Source organism: Phyllopteryx taeniolatus, chromosome 4, assembly GCF_024500385.1.
Source record: "Phyllopteryx taeniolatus isolate TA_2022b chromosome 4, UOR_Ptae_1.2, whole genome shotgun sequence".
NCBI lineage: Eukaryota > Metazoa > Chordata > Actinopteri > Syngnathiformes > Syngnathidae > Phyllopteryx > Phyllopteryx taeniolatus.
This window is the reverse complement of record NC_084505.1, coordinates 5,675,872-5,690,394: the sequence shown is the minus strand read 5'-3', so window position 1 is coordinate 5,690,394 and position 14,523 is coordinate 5,675,872. Positions and strand designations below refer to the sequence as shown.

The 14,523-nt window shown below is 43.0% G+C and overlaps 1 protein-coding gene across 2 annotated transcripts in view; it reads right to left on the bottom strand.

Moving 5' to 3' along the window:
• Positions 1-1,376: 1,376 nt before the first annotated feature.
• Positions 1,377-14,523, bottom strand: part of neurl1aa (neuralized E3 ubiquitin protein ligase 1Aa) — a 75,409-nt gene continuing 62,262 nt past the window's right edge. For both annotated transcript variants that reach the window (XM_061772131.1, XM_061772130.1), the window contains exon 6: positions 1,377-6,056. In XM_061772131.1, coding sequence (XP_061628115.1) covers positions 5,898-6,056 — 159 coding nt within the window. In that variant the 3' untranslated portion in view covers positions 1,377-5,897. The remainder of the gene's footprint in view (positions 6,057-14,523) is intronic.

Genomic DNA, 14,523 nt, shown 5'->3' with positions numbered 1-14,523 from the left:
AAAAAAAAAAAAGATCCCCAAAGTGTTATTGTCTGGAGGGCAGTGTCCAGCCAAGTTAAACATCAATATCAATGTTCATAATATCCAAATCATCATTGACTGGAAGTTTCTCCCAGAAGCCTCTATGAGCTAAATATCACAGTGAAAACAATTCTGTGATGTCAGATAATTTCATGCTACACGAGCCATTGGATTTAAACCCCCCGTTAGCTGGGATAGGCTCCAGCATACCCTAGTGAGGATAAGCGGTGTAGAAAATGGACGGATAGATGCAAAAAAAGTTTCAGCAGTTCAGTACTATATTGTTTTCAGTCTTTGCACGTTTTCAGCACTTATCTTCAAACATATCTAATGTATGAAGAAACAAAACACGAAAATGAGTTTGGTTGCACATTAAGTGACATCCCATTCTTAATTCATAGGGTTTAATATGACGTCAGTCCACCCTTTGCAGATATAACATCTTAATCTTTTCTGGGAAAGTTTAGAAGTGTGTTTATGAGACTTTAGGACCATTCTTCCAGAAGTGCATTTGGGTCACACACTGATTTTGAATGAAAAGGCCTGGCTCTCAGTCTCCACATTCTCTCTAATTCATCCCAAAGGTTTTCAGTCAGGTTGAGGTCAGGACTCTGTGATGACCAGTCCAATTCATCCACAGCAAACTCTTTGTGGAGCTTGGTTTGTGCACTGGTGCACAGTCATGCTGTAACACAATGGGGCCATTCCCAAATTCTGCCCACAAAGTTGGGAATATGGAATTGTCCAATATCTTTTGGTTTGCTGAAGCATTCAGAATACCTTTCACTGGAACTAAAGGGCCCATACGCTGCAGAATGTGCCGCCCCCTCGAAATTGTGGGCCGATCTTGAGGGAAAACAATAGCCAACAGAATCGCCATTGACCCCAGAGGACTCTCAGCCCACTGGGAAAATGCCCAGCATGCCAGATTGCCAGTCCAACCCTGCTGATGGTGTAGTCAGTGCCTAACTCCTCAGTTCAGTTCCCACTCAGTGTGAATATGAATGGGAATTATTGTTTCTTTATATGGCTTACAATGGACTCTTTCGCCCAAATAGGCTCCAGCTCACCCATGACCCTGAAGGTAAGCTTTTGAAATCTTATGATAGCCATTACAAGAGCTGTTTTAAAAAATGTGCAAACACACGCAGCGAGCCTTGCACTAAAGTCAGGATACACCAGGATTTGTGCTCTGCGGCAGATGTGCTGTCTGCAGAAATAGAGCTCTAGGTTTTACTGTATTTTGCAATGTTGTAGGAATGTTAAAGGACTGCTGCAATGTCAAAATATTACAAAGTCTAGCATACAATGCAATTCAACACCACTGCGTCTCTGACAAACACATACAAAACACATTTTTCACAAACACATGGAAAGTTTATTTACCACAATTATCTGACTCATTGAATACAGCTTACAATGTTTGAATTGAATTGAAAGAAAATAGAGGTTTACCAAATACTTCATAATGCTCCTGTATCACAACTATGGCAAAACTGAGAAGACTAGAGATGCACACTTAATGGTGCTCGTCCACAGTTGGTCCCAAACTTCACATAAAGTATACAGATCAGTCATACATGACAAAAAATCTATAGTGACGATCTAACTGTTGTGTTGTAATATATGAGTACACACACGCGCGTCATAAAGTAGCAATTTAAAATACTGCAAACACACAAAACAGAATGAAAAAATGTAAGTTAAGAGGATTTAGCCCTCCCATCAATGATGGAGTATAACCACATTACAGGGTCAGTCACATTCAAGGAGCCATTTGAATATTTTGAATGCAAAAGTAAATGAGTATAAATTGAGAAACAAATGAACAGCCAGTCAAAATGGTACCAAAAAATATTAAATTGTTTCAATGCATTGATTTTTAAAAATGAATGTAATGCAAATGAACTTCAAAAGGGTTAAAGTGTATATTTGGTCAGAGTGCAAATTACAAAACATGCCATGACTCAAACACGGGCCTAAACATTTCCAAATTTACAATCAGTTGCTTAATTAAAGTGACATTTATCACCACCAAACGAGTGATGCAGTGATGGCTTTCACACAGTATTATAAAAGCTCTATGTGGGATGTAGAGTTCTCTAATGTAACATGGTTTTACACACAATATATATCACAGCAAAAAACACATGGAATTCAGAGATATCCTGCAACTCAGATTGTGTACTACAAGGCTGCAACGTACAATAAAACATTTGTACTATTACAAAACTAGAATACATTTAGATTTTCATGTTGAGATAAAAAAAAAATACTCATACTTGACCATTAAACCAAACAATGATAGGAAAAAAAACCTCAAGCCAAATAATCCTAGAAAAAGCAGACTATTTACAATCCCAATTCCAAGGAAAGTGGGATGTTGTGTTAAACAAATAAAAACAGAATACAATGATTTGCAAATCATGTTCGACCTATATTTAATTGAATACACTACAAAGACAAGATATTTAATGTTCAAACTGATGAACTTTATTGTTTTTGCTTGTGTGGTTTTACTTTTATACCCAATCATGGCACCCACCTGTTCCCAATTAGCCTGTTCACCTGTGGGATGTTCCAAACAGGTATTTGATGAGCATTCCTCAACATTCTCAGTCTTTTTTGCCACCTGTCCCAGCTTTGTTGGAACATGTTGCAGCCATAAAATTCTAAGTGAATGATTATTTGATAAAAACAATCAAGTTTATCAGTTTGAACATTAAATATCTTGTCTTTGTAGTGTATTCATGTAAATATAGGTTGAACATGATTTGCAAATCACTGTTTTCTGTTTTTATTTATGTTTAACACGTCTCAACTTCATTGGAATTGGGGTTGTATATTTTAAATTGAAGCACAACAATAAAAAATAATATATTTTTTTGTAAACACATAAATTAACATTCAAATGTGATTCAACTCTTCAAGCAGTAGCATAATAAAACCTGTGGCAGGATATGTGGACCATGCTAACCATTGTCAGCATTTACCGTAAAGGACAGCTGGCAAACACAATAGCAGCAAAGCTTTGAGACCCATTTGTTTATCTACAAAATAAGTACAAACGTACAAAACATCTCCTTAACCTATTATATGGGCTGCTGTATTTGATTAGGTTATGTTTCATTGTTGAACGGATCATTTACACGTGATACAATGGGATGGAATTACAGTACAGGGAATCATAAAGACAAGGACGGTACCCTCGGGGTGAATGGCTGTCTACATGTGATTTGACGGGCCCAGTCCACCTCTCCGAATGCCTGGATCAGACTAGATGAGCACAGATCTGGTCTCTCACAATGACTCAATGTCTGACTACTGCCATAAAATCCTGCCATGTCTCGATCAGAACACTGGGAGCACTACACAACAGAGTAATCCCGCCCTCGATTGCCGTTTACATATTTTGAATTCAGTGTAGTGCAGTTACTCAGTTTGCTTTATTGGCTATATGAGTTTCATGTGGCAGCAATGACTCACATGAGGTCAATTGGGCCCCTATTCTTAACAGAAAAAGTAACCTTAATGACTCATTAAGTCACAAAATTGTTGGATACAAAGAACGTGACCGGAAAGCCTGTTTAAAACACAAGCCACAGTCAAAAGAGATTTATGAAAAACAACTTCACAAATATCAACCTTAGCCCAATGTATAGCTAATGCAAGGGCTGTCGTTCACGTCATTCAAGTAGAGCACTCGCATTTATTAGGCATGCGCTTGTGTCGAGTTTGTGGATGGTGACCTCAAGTGAACAAATAAAATACCTGCACCCCCAGAATATCACAAACTGGCATTTAATTGCATATTTGAAACTTATAAATATACATGATAATAATCACTACTTAGCGGTTTTTATTTATTGCAGTGGTTTTCTGGAACGTAAACGAGGGCTTACTGTATTACGTTCACTGGGCTAATCTCGTCAAATCCAATTGTCGGGGGAGGCGGGATGGGAAAACGTGTCAATGCTACCGGATATAACCGTTACCATTGCGGAAACAACAACCATGGAGGAAGAGGTGCTAATTTTGATTGTGGCAAAGATTTGTGTTGAAAAAAAAAGATAAAAACTAAGTAATTGTAAGACGCAATGCTATAAATGTCAATGTGGTATGTCGCAGGGTTCTCATTATGTCACACTGTATGGAGGATATGCCCCCCCGCCCCCCCCCTAAAAAAAAATCAAACATTCTACACTTTTCATTGCGGCATCGTAGGGATTCTCTGATGCCAAATCGCTTATTGTGGATTATGTTACACTACAAGGAATTTTGTTGTTCCTGACAAAATATGTCACGATCTGGACAATTGGCTGCAATACCAAATGGGGCCAAGAACGAGGATAAAATCTTGTGGTCTGATCCAGGCATAAAGAAAGCTGGGGTTGCTCAAACTCACGTGACCCTGAACAGAATAAACAGATGATGGATGGATGGATGATTTGATAAGGATGAATTGGAATCAAAAGCGTGGGAGAGTGATCATTCATATATTTCAAATTAGCTTTTATAGCCCTGTCTGGAAACTTAATTTCTATAAAGGCTCTTTGCTGCTGCTGAAAACCTGTCACAAAGATTAGAAGACATGTTTATATAATATGGGAAGTTCTGTGGATTTACAAAAATAATTAAGCATTTGTGTACTTTTTTTTTCTCCACTGAGTCAAAAAATGTGACCGCTTTGTGTCACACAACGACATTTTTGGTTAGTTTCCTTCTAGGAGATACATCTGCTTGTTACAAATGCGGGTTAAGGCAGGAAGCTGTGTCATAACTGTACTGCCTTCTGATACCATGGCAACAATCCCTTGACTTCACGTGTTCTTACGGAGCAATTTTTGAGGAGCTGTGAATGTCAGGATTATTCACAGTGTATCAGGCCATGGTTATGACATGAGTTTGGGAAAATAGTCTTTATGTTTCAAAAATAAAACCAAAGAAAATACTGGCCCTGAGAATCCACTCCCTGTTATATTTTTCTGAATTGTGAGCTGCAAGTCTGCTGATCGTTTAAACTCATGAATATCTTTCCAACTGTCTCACAGTAATGGGGCATTTCCATGAAGATGCCGATTTCAGTGCAACACATCACATTGTAGGGCAAGCAGCTAGCTAGCACAACATACCTACCACCAACATTTGAAGTAGAACTAACATAAAGGTACAGTAGATAAAATGAGTACACAAGGTGTTAGATACTACTTACAGTCAGCATCGTTTCTAAACGCGTCAGTCACTGATTACCACCACGATGACAAATTATTCCTCATTTCATGGTTTTTAGAGCCTGACTCAACTATTTCCAAGTAGAGCTCAGAAATACATCGACGCAAGTTGTGAGATACTGAGATGACTTACATGCTGTGAGTGTGCTTGTTTTCACTTGCCCAGTCAGACATACTGCACACATCCGGTTGACTGAGTTCTGCGTCAAGTCCTGAAAGAATTATTGAAACATTCAGCCCAGAGGAGACTCTGTGTTTCAGCACAGTCCCTGCATTGTAGCAGCATGGCTCATCAAATTAAATCTTTGATGACATTTTTTTAGTACTTCTCCTCTACTATAAAGTCTTCAGAGTACTCATGGGGAGGAAACACTTGTGGCATGTACTGTATCTGTTTCACTTCAAGTGTTGCCTCTGTATGAGACCATGTATGAGCAGTACCGTACCTGAATTGATTAAGATTCAGACTCAACCAGAAAAAACTGTATTACATTATCAAAATATCAAGATTTTTCCTTAACTTCCCCTCATATCTGGGAGTTGGCAGTCCCGTTATGTGCTCTTATGTACTTCGGTAAGTTTTGATAATGTCTTTAATCTGCCTTCTGCAGATGGGACAGCAGGCGTTGGACATTTTCTTGAGCTTCAGGCCACAGGTATAGCAAAGACACATGTGTCCACAGGCATAGATGACTGTGTCCACTGGGTTCTCGTAACAGATGGAGCACTCATCAGACCGAGGCCCACGGCCTGATGGGAAGGTAGGCGACTTAGGAAGGTTGACCGGAGAATTTGGGGTTGTTCCTGAAAAAAGTAGAGATATTATTTTAAGATGCACAACAGGCTCCTGATATATAGATATAATCCTCACAAAATGCTGTGAAAGAACAAACAGCAGATGACTGTAGACTCAAAAATTGAAGCGATTTACAGTTACAAGAAGTCATATTCAGAAGTATTTGGACAATGACACATCATATTATTATTATTATTATTTTCCTTTCGGCGTGTCCCGTTAGGGGTTACCACAGCGACCTTTATACATACACACAAAAAAAGGATTTTAAGGGTATAATTTCAGTTTTCGAAGTTTGAGAATAACATATGTATTTTAGCATTTATACATCACTGCCATTTTATACAGGTTATTTCCATTTTTGGGGGTCAAAAGTATTTGGTATATGACGAGTCTGTAGGTTACACGAAGCTAATACTCAATCGAAAACATTAATGTCGGGCTAGCTAAAATTAGCATTAGAAGTGACGGGAGGTATTTACCTTCAAATAATGAATATTCACACAAAAACGCTGTAGTAACACATTCATTCAAATAATATAACAATACTCATAGGCATATTCTTCCTAATCTGTGAAAATCAAGTTATATCACTAAAGTTCAATAGCACCTTTCTTCTACTCAATAGCAACTTTGTTCTCCTCTTTTTGTCTTAATGTAAGTGTGAATCTCCATGCATGTACCACTTCTTCTTTTCCTTTCGGGTTGTTCCTTTAGGGGTCGCCACAGCGTGTCATCCTTTTCCATGAAAGCCTATCTCCTGCATCCTCCTCTCGAACACCAACTGCCCTCATGTCTTCCCTCACGACATCCATCAACCTTCTCTTTGGTCTTCCTCTTGCTCTCTTGCCTGGCAGCTCCATCCTCATCATCCTTCTACCAATATACTCACTAATTCTCCTCTGGACGTGTCCAAACCATCGAAGTCTGCTCTCTCTAACTTTGTCTCCAAATAATTGAACCTCAACATCTTCATTTCCGCCACCTCCAGCTCTGCTTCCTGTTGTCTCTTCAGTGCCACTGTCTCTAATCCGTACATCATAGCTGGCCTTACCACTGTTTTATAAACTTCATCCGAGCAGAGACTCCTCTGTCACATAACATACCTGACACCTTCCTCCACCCGTTCCAACCTGCTTGGACCAGTTTCTTCATTTCCTGACCACACTCACCATTGGTCTGGACGGTTGACCCAAGTAATTAAAGTGCTCCACCCTTGCTATCTCTTCTCCCTCTAGCCTCACTCTTCCCCCACCACCCCTCTCATTTGTGCACGTATATTCTGTCTTACTTTGGCTAATCTTCATTCCTCTGCTTTCCAGTGCATGCCTCCATCTTTCTAACTGTTCCTCCCCCTGCTCCCTGCTTTCACTGCAGAATACAATGTCATCTGCAAACATCATGGTCCACGGGGATTCCAGTCTAACCACTGCAAACAGGAAGGGGCTCAGTGCTGATCCCTGATGCAGTCCCACCTCTACCTTAAATTCCTCTGTCACACCTTCAAGACACCTCACCACTGTTCTGCTGCCCTCGTACATGTCCTGTATTATTCTAACATACTTCTCTGCCACTCAATACTTCCGCATGCAGTACCACAGTTCCTCTCTGGGTACTCTGTCATAGGCTTTCTCTAGATCTACGACGACACAATGTAGCTCCTTCTGACCTTCTCTGTACTTTTCCATCAACATCCTCAAGGCAAATAATTCATCTGTGGTACTCTTTCTAGGCATGAAACCATACTGTTGCAAATACTCACTTCTGTCCTGAGTCTAGCCTCCACTACTCTTTCCCATAACTTCATTGTGTGGCTCATCAACTTTATTCCTCTATAGTTCACCCTTGTTCTTAAAAATGGGCACCAGCACACTTTTCCTCCATTCCTCAGGCATCTTCTCACCCGCTAGAATTCTATTGAACAAGCTGGTCAAAAACTCCACAGCCACCTCTCCTAGATGCTTCCATACCTCCACAGGAATGTCATCAGGACCAACTGCCTTTCCATTTTCATCCTCTTTAATGCCTTTCAAACTTCCCCCTTACTAATTATTGCCACTTCCTGGTCCACCACACTTGCCTCTTCTACTCTCCCTTCTTTCTCATTTTCCTCATTCATCAACTCCTCGAAGTATTCTTTCCATTTATCTTGCACACTACTGGCACCAGTAGACATATTTCCATCTCTTTCCTTAATCACCATAACCTGCTGCACATCCTTCCCATCTCTATCCCTCTGTTTGGCCAACCTGTATAGATCATTTTCTCCTTCTTTAGTGTCCAACCTGGCATGCATGTCATCATATGCCTATTGTTTGGCCTTTGCCACCTCTACCTTTGCCCTATGTCGCATCTCAATGTATTCCTTTCGCCTCTCCTCGGTCCTCTCAGTGTCCCACTTTTTCTTAGTTAATATTTTTCCTTGTAGGATTTCCTGTACTATGAGGTTCCACCACCAAGTCTCCTTCTTTCCTTTCATGCGAGAAGATACGCCAAATACTCTCCTGCCTGTCTCTCTGATCACCTAGGATGTAGTGGTCCAGTCTTCTGGAAGCTCCTCCTGTCCACTGAGAGCCCGTCTCACCTCTTCCCAAAAAGCTGCACAACACCCGTCCTGTCTCAACTTCCACCACATGGTTCTCTGCTCTGCCTTTGTCTTCCTAATCTTCCTCCCCACCACCAGAGTCATCTTACACACCACCATCCTATGCTGTCTAGCCAGACTCTCCCCTACCAATACCTTACAGTCGGTAACCTCCTTCAGATTACATTGCCTGCACAAGATGTAACCCACCTGCGTGCTTCTACCTCTGCTCTTGTAGGTCACCCTATGTTCCTTCCTCTTCTGGAAAAAAGTGTTCACTACAGCCATTTGCATCCGTTTTGCAAAGTCTACCACCATCTGTCCCTCCAAGTTCCTTTCCTGGATGCCGTACTGACCCATCACTTCTTCATCACCCCAATTTTCCCTTCACCAACATGTCCATTACACTCTGCACCAATCACGACTCTCTCTGTCTGGTATGCTCAGAAATACTTCGTCGAGCTCCTTCCAGAATTTCTCTTTCCCCTCTAGGTCACATCCTACCTGTGGGGCATAGCCACTAATCACATTATACAACCCCAATTCCAATGAAGTTGGGACGTTGTGTTAAACATAAATAAAAACAGAATACAATGATTTGCAAACCATGTTTGACCTATATTTAATTAAATACACTACAAAGACAAGATATTTAATGTTCAAACAGATAAACTTGATTGGTTTTAGCAAATAATCATTAACTTAGAATTTTATGGCTGCAACACGTTCCAAAAAAGCTGGGACAGGGTCATGTTTACCACTGTGTCACATCACATTTTCTTTTAACAGCATTCAATAAACATTAAAATTAATAAATAAATAATCCAAGATGGCGCCTACCAGTGTGGTCGCCTCGGTAACGCGCTCTCTAGTATTGTTTTTGTTTTTGTGTTTTTCGTCCGTCTTTGGAGACCTTACACGACTCACTTACACAAGGGGAGACCTGCTAACCATCAAGGAGGCTACTCCGGACTTTCTGTCATCAACTTTCGCAAATCCGCTCAGTTTTTTCCCCGAGTTACTCACCGGAGTGGGCTGGCATTCAGGTGAAACTCCGCAAGAGAGGACACAGACTGGCGTTCCCGTCGATCCACCTTGCGAATGTACGCTCCCTACCCAACAAAATGGACGAGCTTCATCTTCTGTTAAAGACCAGTAAAGACTTCGGATGTTCCGCGGCCATGTGCTTCACGGAGACCTGGCTTTGCGACACTGTACCCGATGGCACCGTAATGCTTCCCGGCTTCCACATTCATCGAGCGGACCGCGACATGGAATCATCGGGGAAAACAAAGGGCGGCGGGATATGCCTCTATATCAACGAAAAATGGTGTACGGACGACACGGTGCTCACCACACACTGCAGCCCGCATTTGGAGTCGCTATTTTTAAACTGTAAACCATTCTACCCGCCACGTGAGTTCGCATCATTCATACTGGCTGGCGCGTAAATACCGCCTCAAGCTAACACGAACGCCGCACTGCTAACGCTCGCCGAACAAGTCAACGAAATTGAAAAAAAACACCCGGACTCACCCCTCATTATTCTCGGGGACTTTAACAAAGCTAAACTCAACCACGAACTCCCTAAATACAAGCAGCACATCGACTGTCCTACCAGGGAAAATAATACTTTAGACCACTGCTACACTACGGTAAAAAACGCATACCGTGCTATTCCTCGTGCAGCCCTGGACTCGTCTGATCACTGCTTAATTCACTTAATACCGACGTACAGGCAAGAACTTAAATGCGCGACGCCTACAGTGAAAACAGTGAAAAAGTGGACAAATGAAGCCAAGATGGAACTTCAAAGCTGTTGAGACTGCACAGACTGGAGTGTCTTTGAAAATTCAGCTGGCAGCCTGGATGAATATACGGACACGGTTACATCCTATATCAGTTTCTGTGAAGAGGTTTGTGTACCAACAGAATCATTTCGAACATTCAACAACAACAAGCTATGGTTCACTGCTGAACTTAAGCAGCTTCGCCAAGCTAAGGAGGACGCATATCAGAGCGGGGACAGGGCCCTGTATAATCGAGCTAGAAACCAGCTGACTAAAGAAATTAACATTGCAAAGTTGCAGCAAAGTTGGAAAAACAGTTTAGCGCAAACAACTCTAAATCAGTCTGGCATGCATTCCAATCGCTGACTAATTACAAGCGACGATCCCCCCAAGCTGAGAACAATAGCACACTAGCCAACGACTTGAATACATTCTACTGCAGATTTTAAAAGGACACTTTCACACCACACACCCACCCGGCCATACCCACGACCACACCTCTGACTTCTGCGTTAACCATCCATGAACAGGATGTGAGACGCATCTTCAAACAACAAAAGATTCACAAAGCGGCAGGCCCGGACCATGTGTCCCCATCCTGCCTCAAAGTCTGCGCGGACCAGCTCGCTCCAGTCTTCACACAGATCTTCAATAGATCTCTGGATCTCTGTGCGAAGTTCCATCCTGTTTCAAACAATCCACCATCATTCCAGTCCCCAAGAAACCTGCAATCTCGGGTCTGAATGACTACAGGCCTGTCGCTTTGAGATCTGTGGTCATGAAGTCCTTTGAACGTCTCATGCTGGACCACCTCAAGAGTGTCAGAGGTCCCCTGCTGGGCACCCTGCAGTTTGCCTACCAAGCGAACAGGTCTGCGGATGATGCACTCAACATGGTGCACTTCATCCTAGAACACCTCGACAGTGCAGGGACCTACGCGAGGATCCTGTTCGTGGACTTCAGCTCAGCGTTCAACACTATCATCCCTGAACTCCTTTCAGCCAAGCTTCTCCAGCTCAGCGTCTCACCTGCCATCTGCCAGTGGATTTACAGCTTTCTGACGGGCAGGACACAGCAGGTCAGGCTGGGGGAGGCCACCTCATCTACACGCACCATCAGCACTGGGGCGCCCCAAGGTTGTGTCCTCTCTCCGCTGCTCTTCTCTCTCTACACGAACGACTGCACCTCAGCGAACCCGACTGTCAAACTCCTGAAGTTTGCAGATGACACCACTGTCATCGGCCTCATCAAGGACGGTGACGAGTCTGCATTTCGAAAGGAAGTGGAGCGGCTGGAGCTGTGGTGCGGCCGACATAACCTGGAGCTGAACACGCTCAAGACTGTAGAGATGATCGTGGACTTCAGGAGGCATCCTTCGCCACAGCTGCCCCTCACGTTGTCCAGCTGCCTTGTGTCAACCGTCGAGACCTTCAAGTTCCTGGGAATTACAATCTCTCAGGACCTGAAGTGGGCGACCAACATCAACTACGTCCTCAAAAAGGCCCAGCAGAGGATGTACTTCCTGCGGCTTCTGAGAAAGCACGGCCTGCCACCGGAGCTGCTGAGACAGTTCTACACAGCGGTCATCGAATCAGTCCTGTGTTCTTCCATCACAGTCTGGTTTGGTGCTGCTACAAAAAAGGACAAACTCCGACTGCAACGGACAATCAAAACTGCTGAAAGGATTGTCGGCAACCCCCTACCCACCCTTGAGGACTTGCACGCTGCCAGAACTAAGACAACGGCGTGCAAAATCCTCTCGGACCCTCCGCACCCCGGTCACCAGCTCTTCCAGCTCCTTCCCTCAGGTAGGCGCTACCGATCAATGCAAACTAGAACTAGTAGACATTCCAAAAGCTTCTTCCCTCTTGTGATCAACTTCTTAAACACCTAACCTATAATTCCATTACAACAAGCTGGCAATTTTTTTACTTGAGTTCGTTGTCACATTTCTGTGGGGCCAATTATGTATTACTAGTGCACTCACTGTAGTTGTCTCGCCATGCTGCACTATTTGCATATACTGGCCACTCATGCCAGAGTAGCATCTGCTCCATTTGCACACTGATTGAGGAGTATCTGTAACATTTGCACAACCAACATTGTCCCAGATTATCGCACTACTCGTCACTTTAAACCGCATACACTCCTTGAAGTCTCAGCGCCCTTTCCACAATGGTCATTGCACCGGACTATTGCAATATTAGTAATTCGAACTGCTCTAAGTGCTAGAGGACTCTGCATCTTTTTGCACAATTGTTTTTTGTCAACATCTTTGTCTCCAAAGTGTTCTGTAAATTGACTCTCTGTTGTACTAGAGCGGCTCCAACTACCGGAGACAAATTCCTTGTGTGTTTTGGACATACTTGGCAAATAAAGATGATTCTGATTCTGGTAAATTAATTAATAAATTGTTGAAGCCTTGTAGGTGGAATTCTTTCCCATTCTTGCTTGATGTACAGCTTCAGCTGTTCAACAGTCCAGGGTCTCCGTTGTCGTATTTTACGCTTCATAATGCGCCACACATTTTCGATGGGAGACAGGTCTGGACTGCAGGCAGGCCAGTCTAGTACCCGCAGTCTTTTACTACAAAGCCCCGCTGTTGTAACAAGTGCAGAATGTGGTTTGGCATTGTCTTGCTGAAATAAGCAGGGGCGTCCGTGAAAAAGACGTAGCTTGGATGGCAGCATATGTTTCTCCAAAACCTGTATGTACCTTTCTGTCATGTACTGCCCTGCAGTACCGGCTTGGAGCCTGGATGGCGCTTTGCGCCTTCTCGTCCTCTCTCTCCCCTCCCCTCTCTGTTTCAGCTTCTCCTCAAGCCACGCACCTGTCTCCAATCAACCCTCAACACCACCTACATTTAAGGTTGCCTGTTCCCAGAAATCCTTGCCAAAGTATTGCAGCCTCTCCTAGCGGTACCACGGCCCACCGTACTCACGTAAGCTACTCAACTCCTTGTTAACTCTTGTGTCTCCTTGTTCCCAGTGTTCCTGACCCACGTCATTCCTGCCAGCCGCCTGTTCTGTCCACTGCCTGCCACCTGTCCACGCCGCCGCCTGTCAACACATCCAGGACCACTTCCATAACCTTTGCTCAATTTGTTCATCATTTTACATCAGCCTCCGCCTGCTCTTGGGTTCAGCTACTTCCCACACCTGACACCTTTCAGCATTAATGGTGCCTTCACAGATGTGTAAGTTAGCCATGCCATTGGCACTAACACAGCCCCATACCATACCAGATGTTGGCTTTTGAACTTTGCGACCATAACAGTCCGGAGGGTTCTTTTCCTCTTCGGCCCGGAGGACACGATGTCCACAATTTCCAAAAACAATTTGAAATGTGGACTCGTTGGACCACAGAACATTTTTCCACTCTGCATCAGTCCATCTTAGATGAGCTCGGGCCCAGAGAAGCCGGCGGGGTTTCTGGGTGTTGTTGATAAATGGCTTTTACTTTACATAGTAGAGTTTCAAGTTGCACTTACGGATGTTGCGCCGAACTGTATTTACTGACATTGGTTTTCTGAAGTGTTCCTGAGCCCATGTGGTGATACCCTTTATGTGGTTTTTGATGCAGTGCCGCCTGAGGGATCGAAGGTTACGGGTATTCAATGCTGGTTTTCGGCCTTGCCGCTTTCATGCAGTGATTTCTCCAGATTCTCTGAACCTTTTGATGATATTATGGACCGTAGATGATGAAATCCCTAAATTCCTTACAATTGTAAGTTGAGGAACATTTTCCTTAAACTATTCTACTATTTTCTCACGCACTTGTTCACAAAGAGGTGAACCTCACCCCATCTTTGCTTGTGAATGACTGAGCAATTGAGGGAAGCTCCTTTTTATACCTAATCATGGCACCACCTGTTTCCAATTAGCCTGTTCACCTGTGGGATGTTCCAAACAGGTTTTTGATGAGCATTCCTCAACTTTCTCAGCCTTTTTTGCCACCTGTCCCAGCTTTTTTGGAACGTGTTGCAGCCACAAAATTCTAAGTTAATGATTATTTGATAAAAACAATAAAGTTTATCAGTTTGAACATTAAATATCTTGTCTTTGTCGTGTATTCAATTAAATACAGATTGAACATGATTTG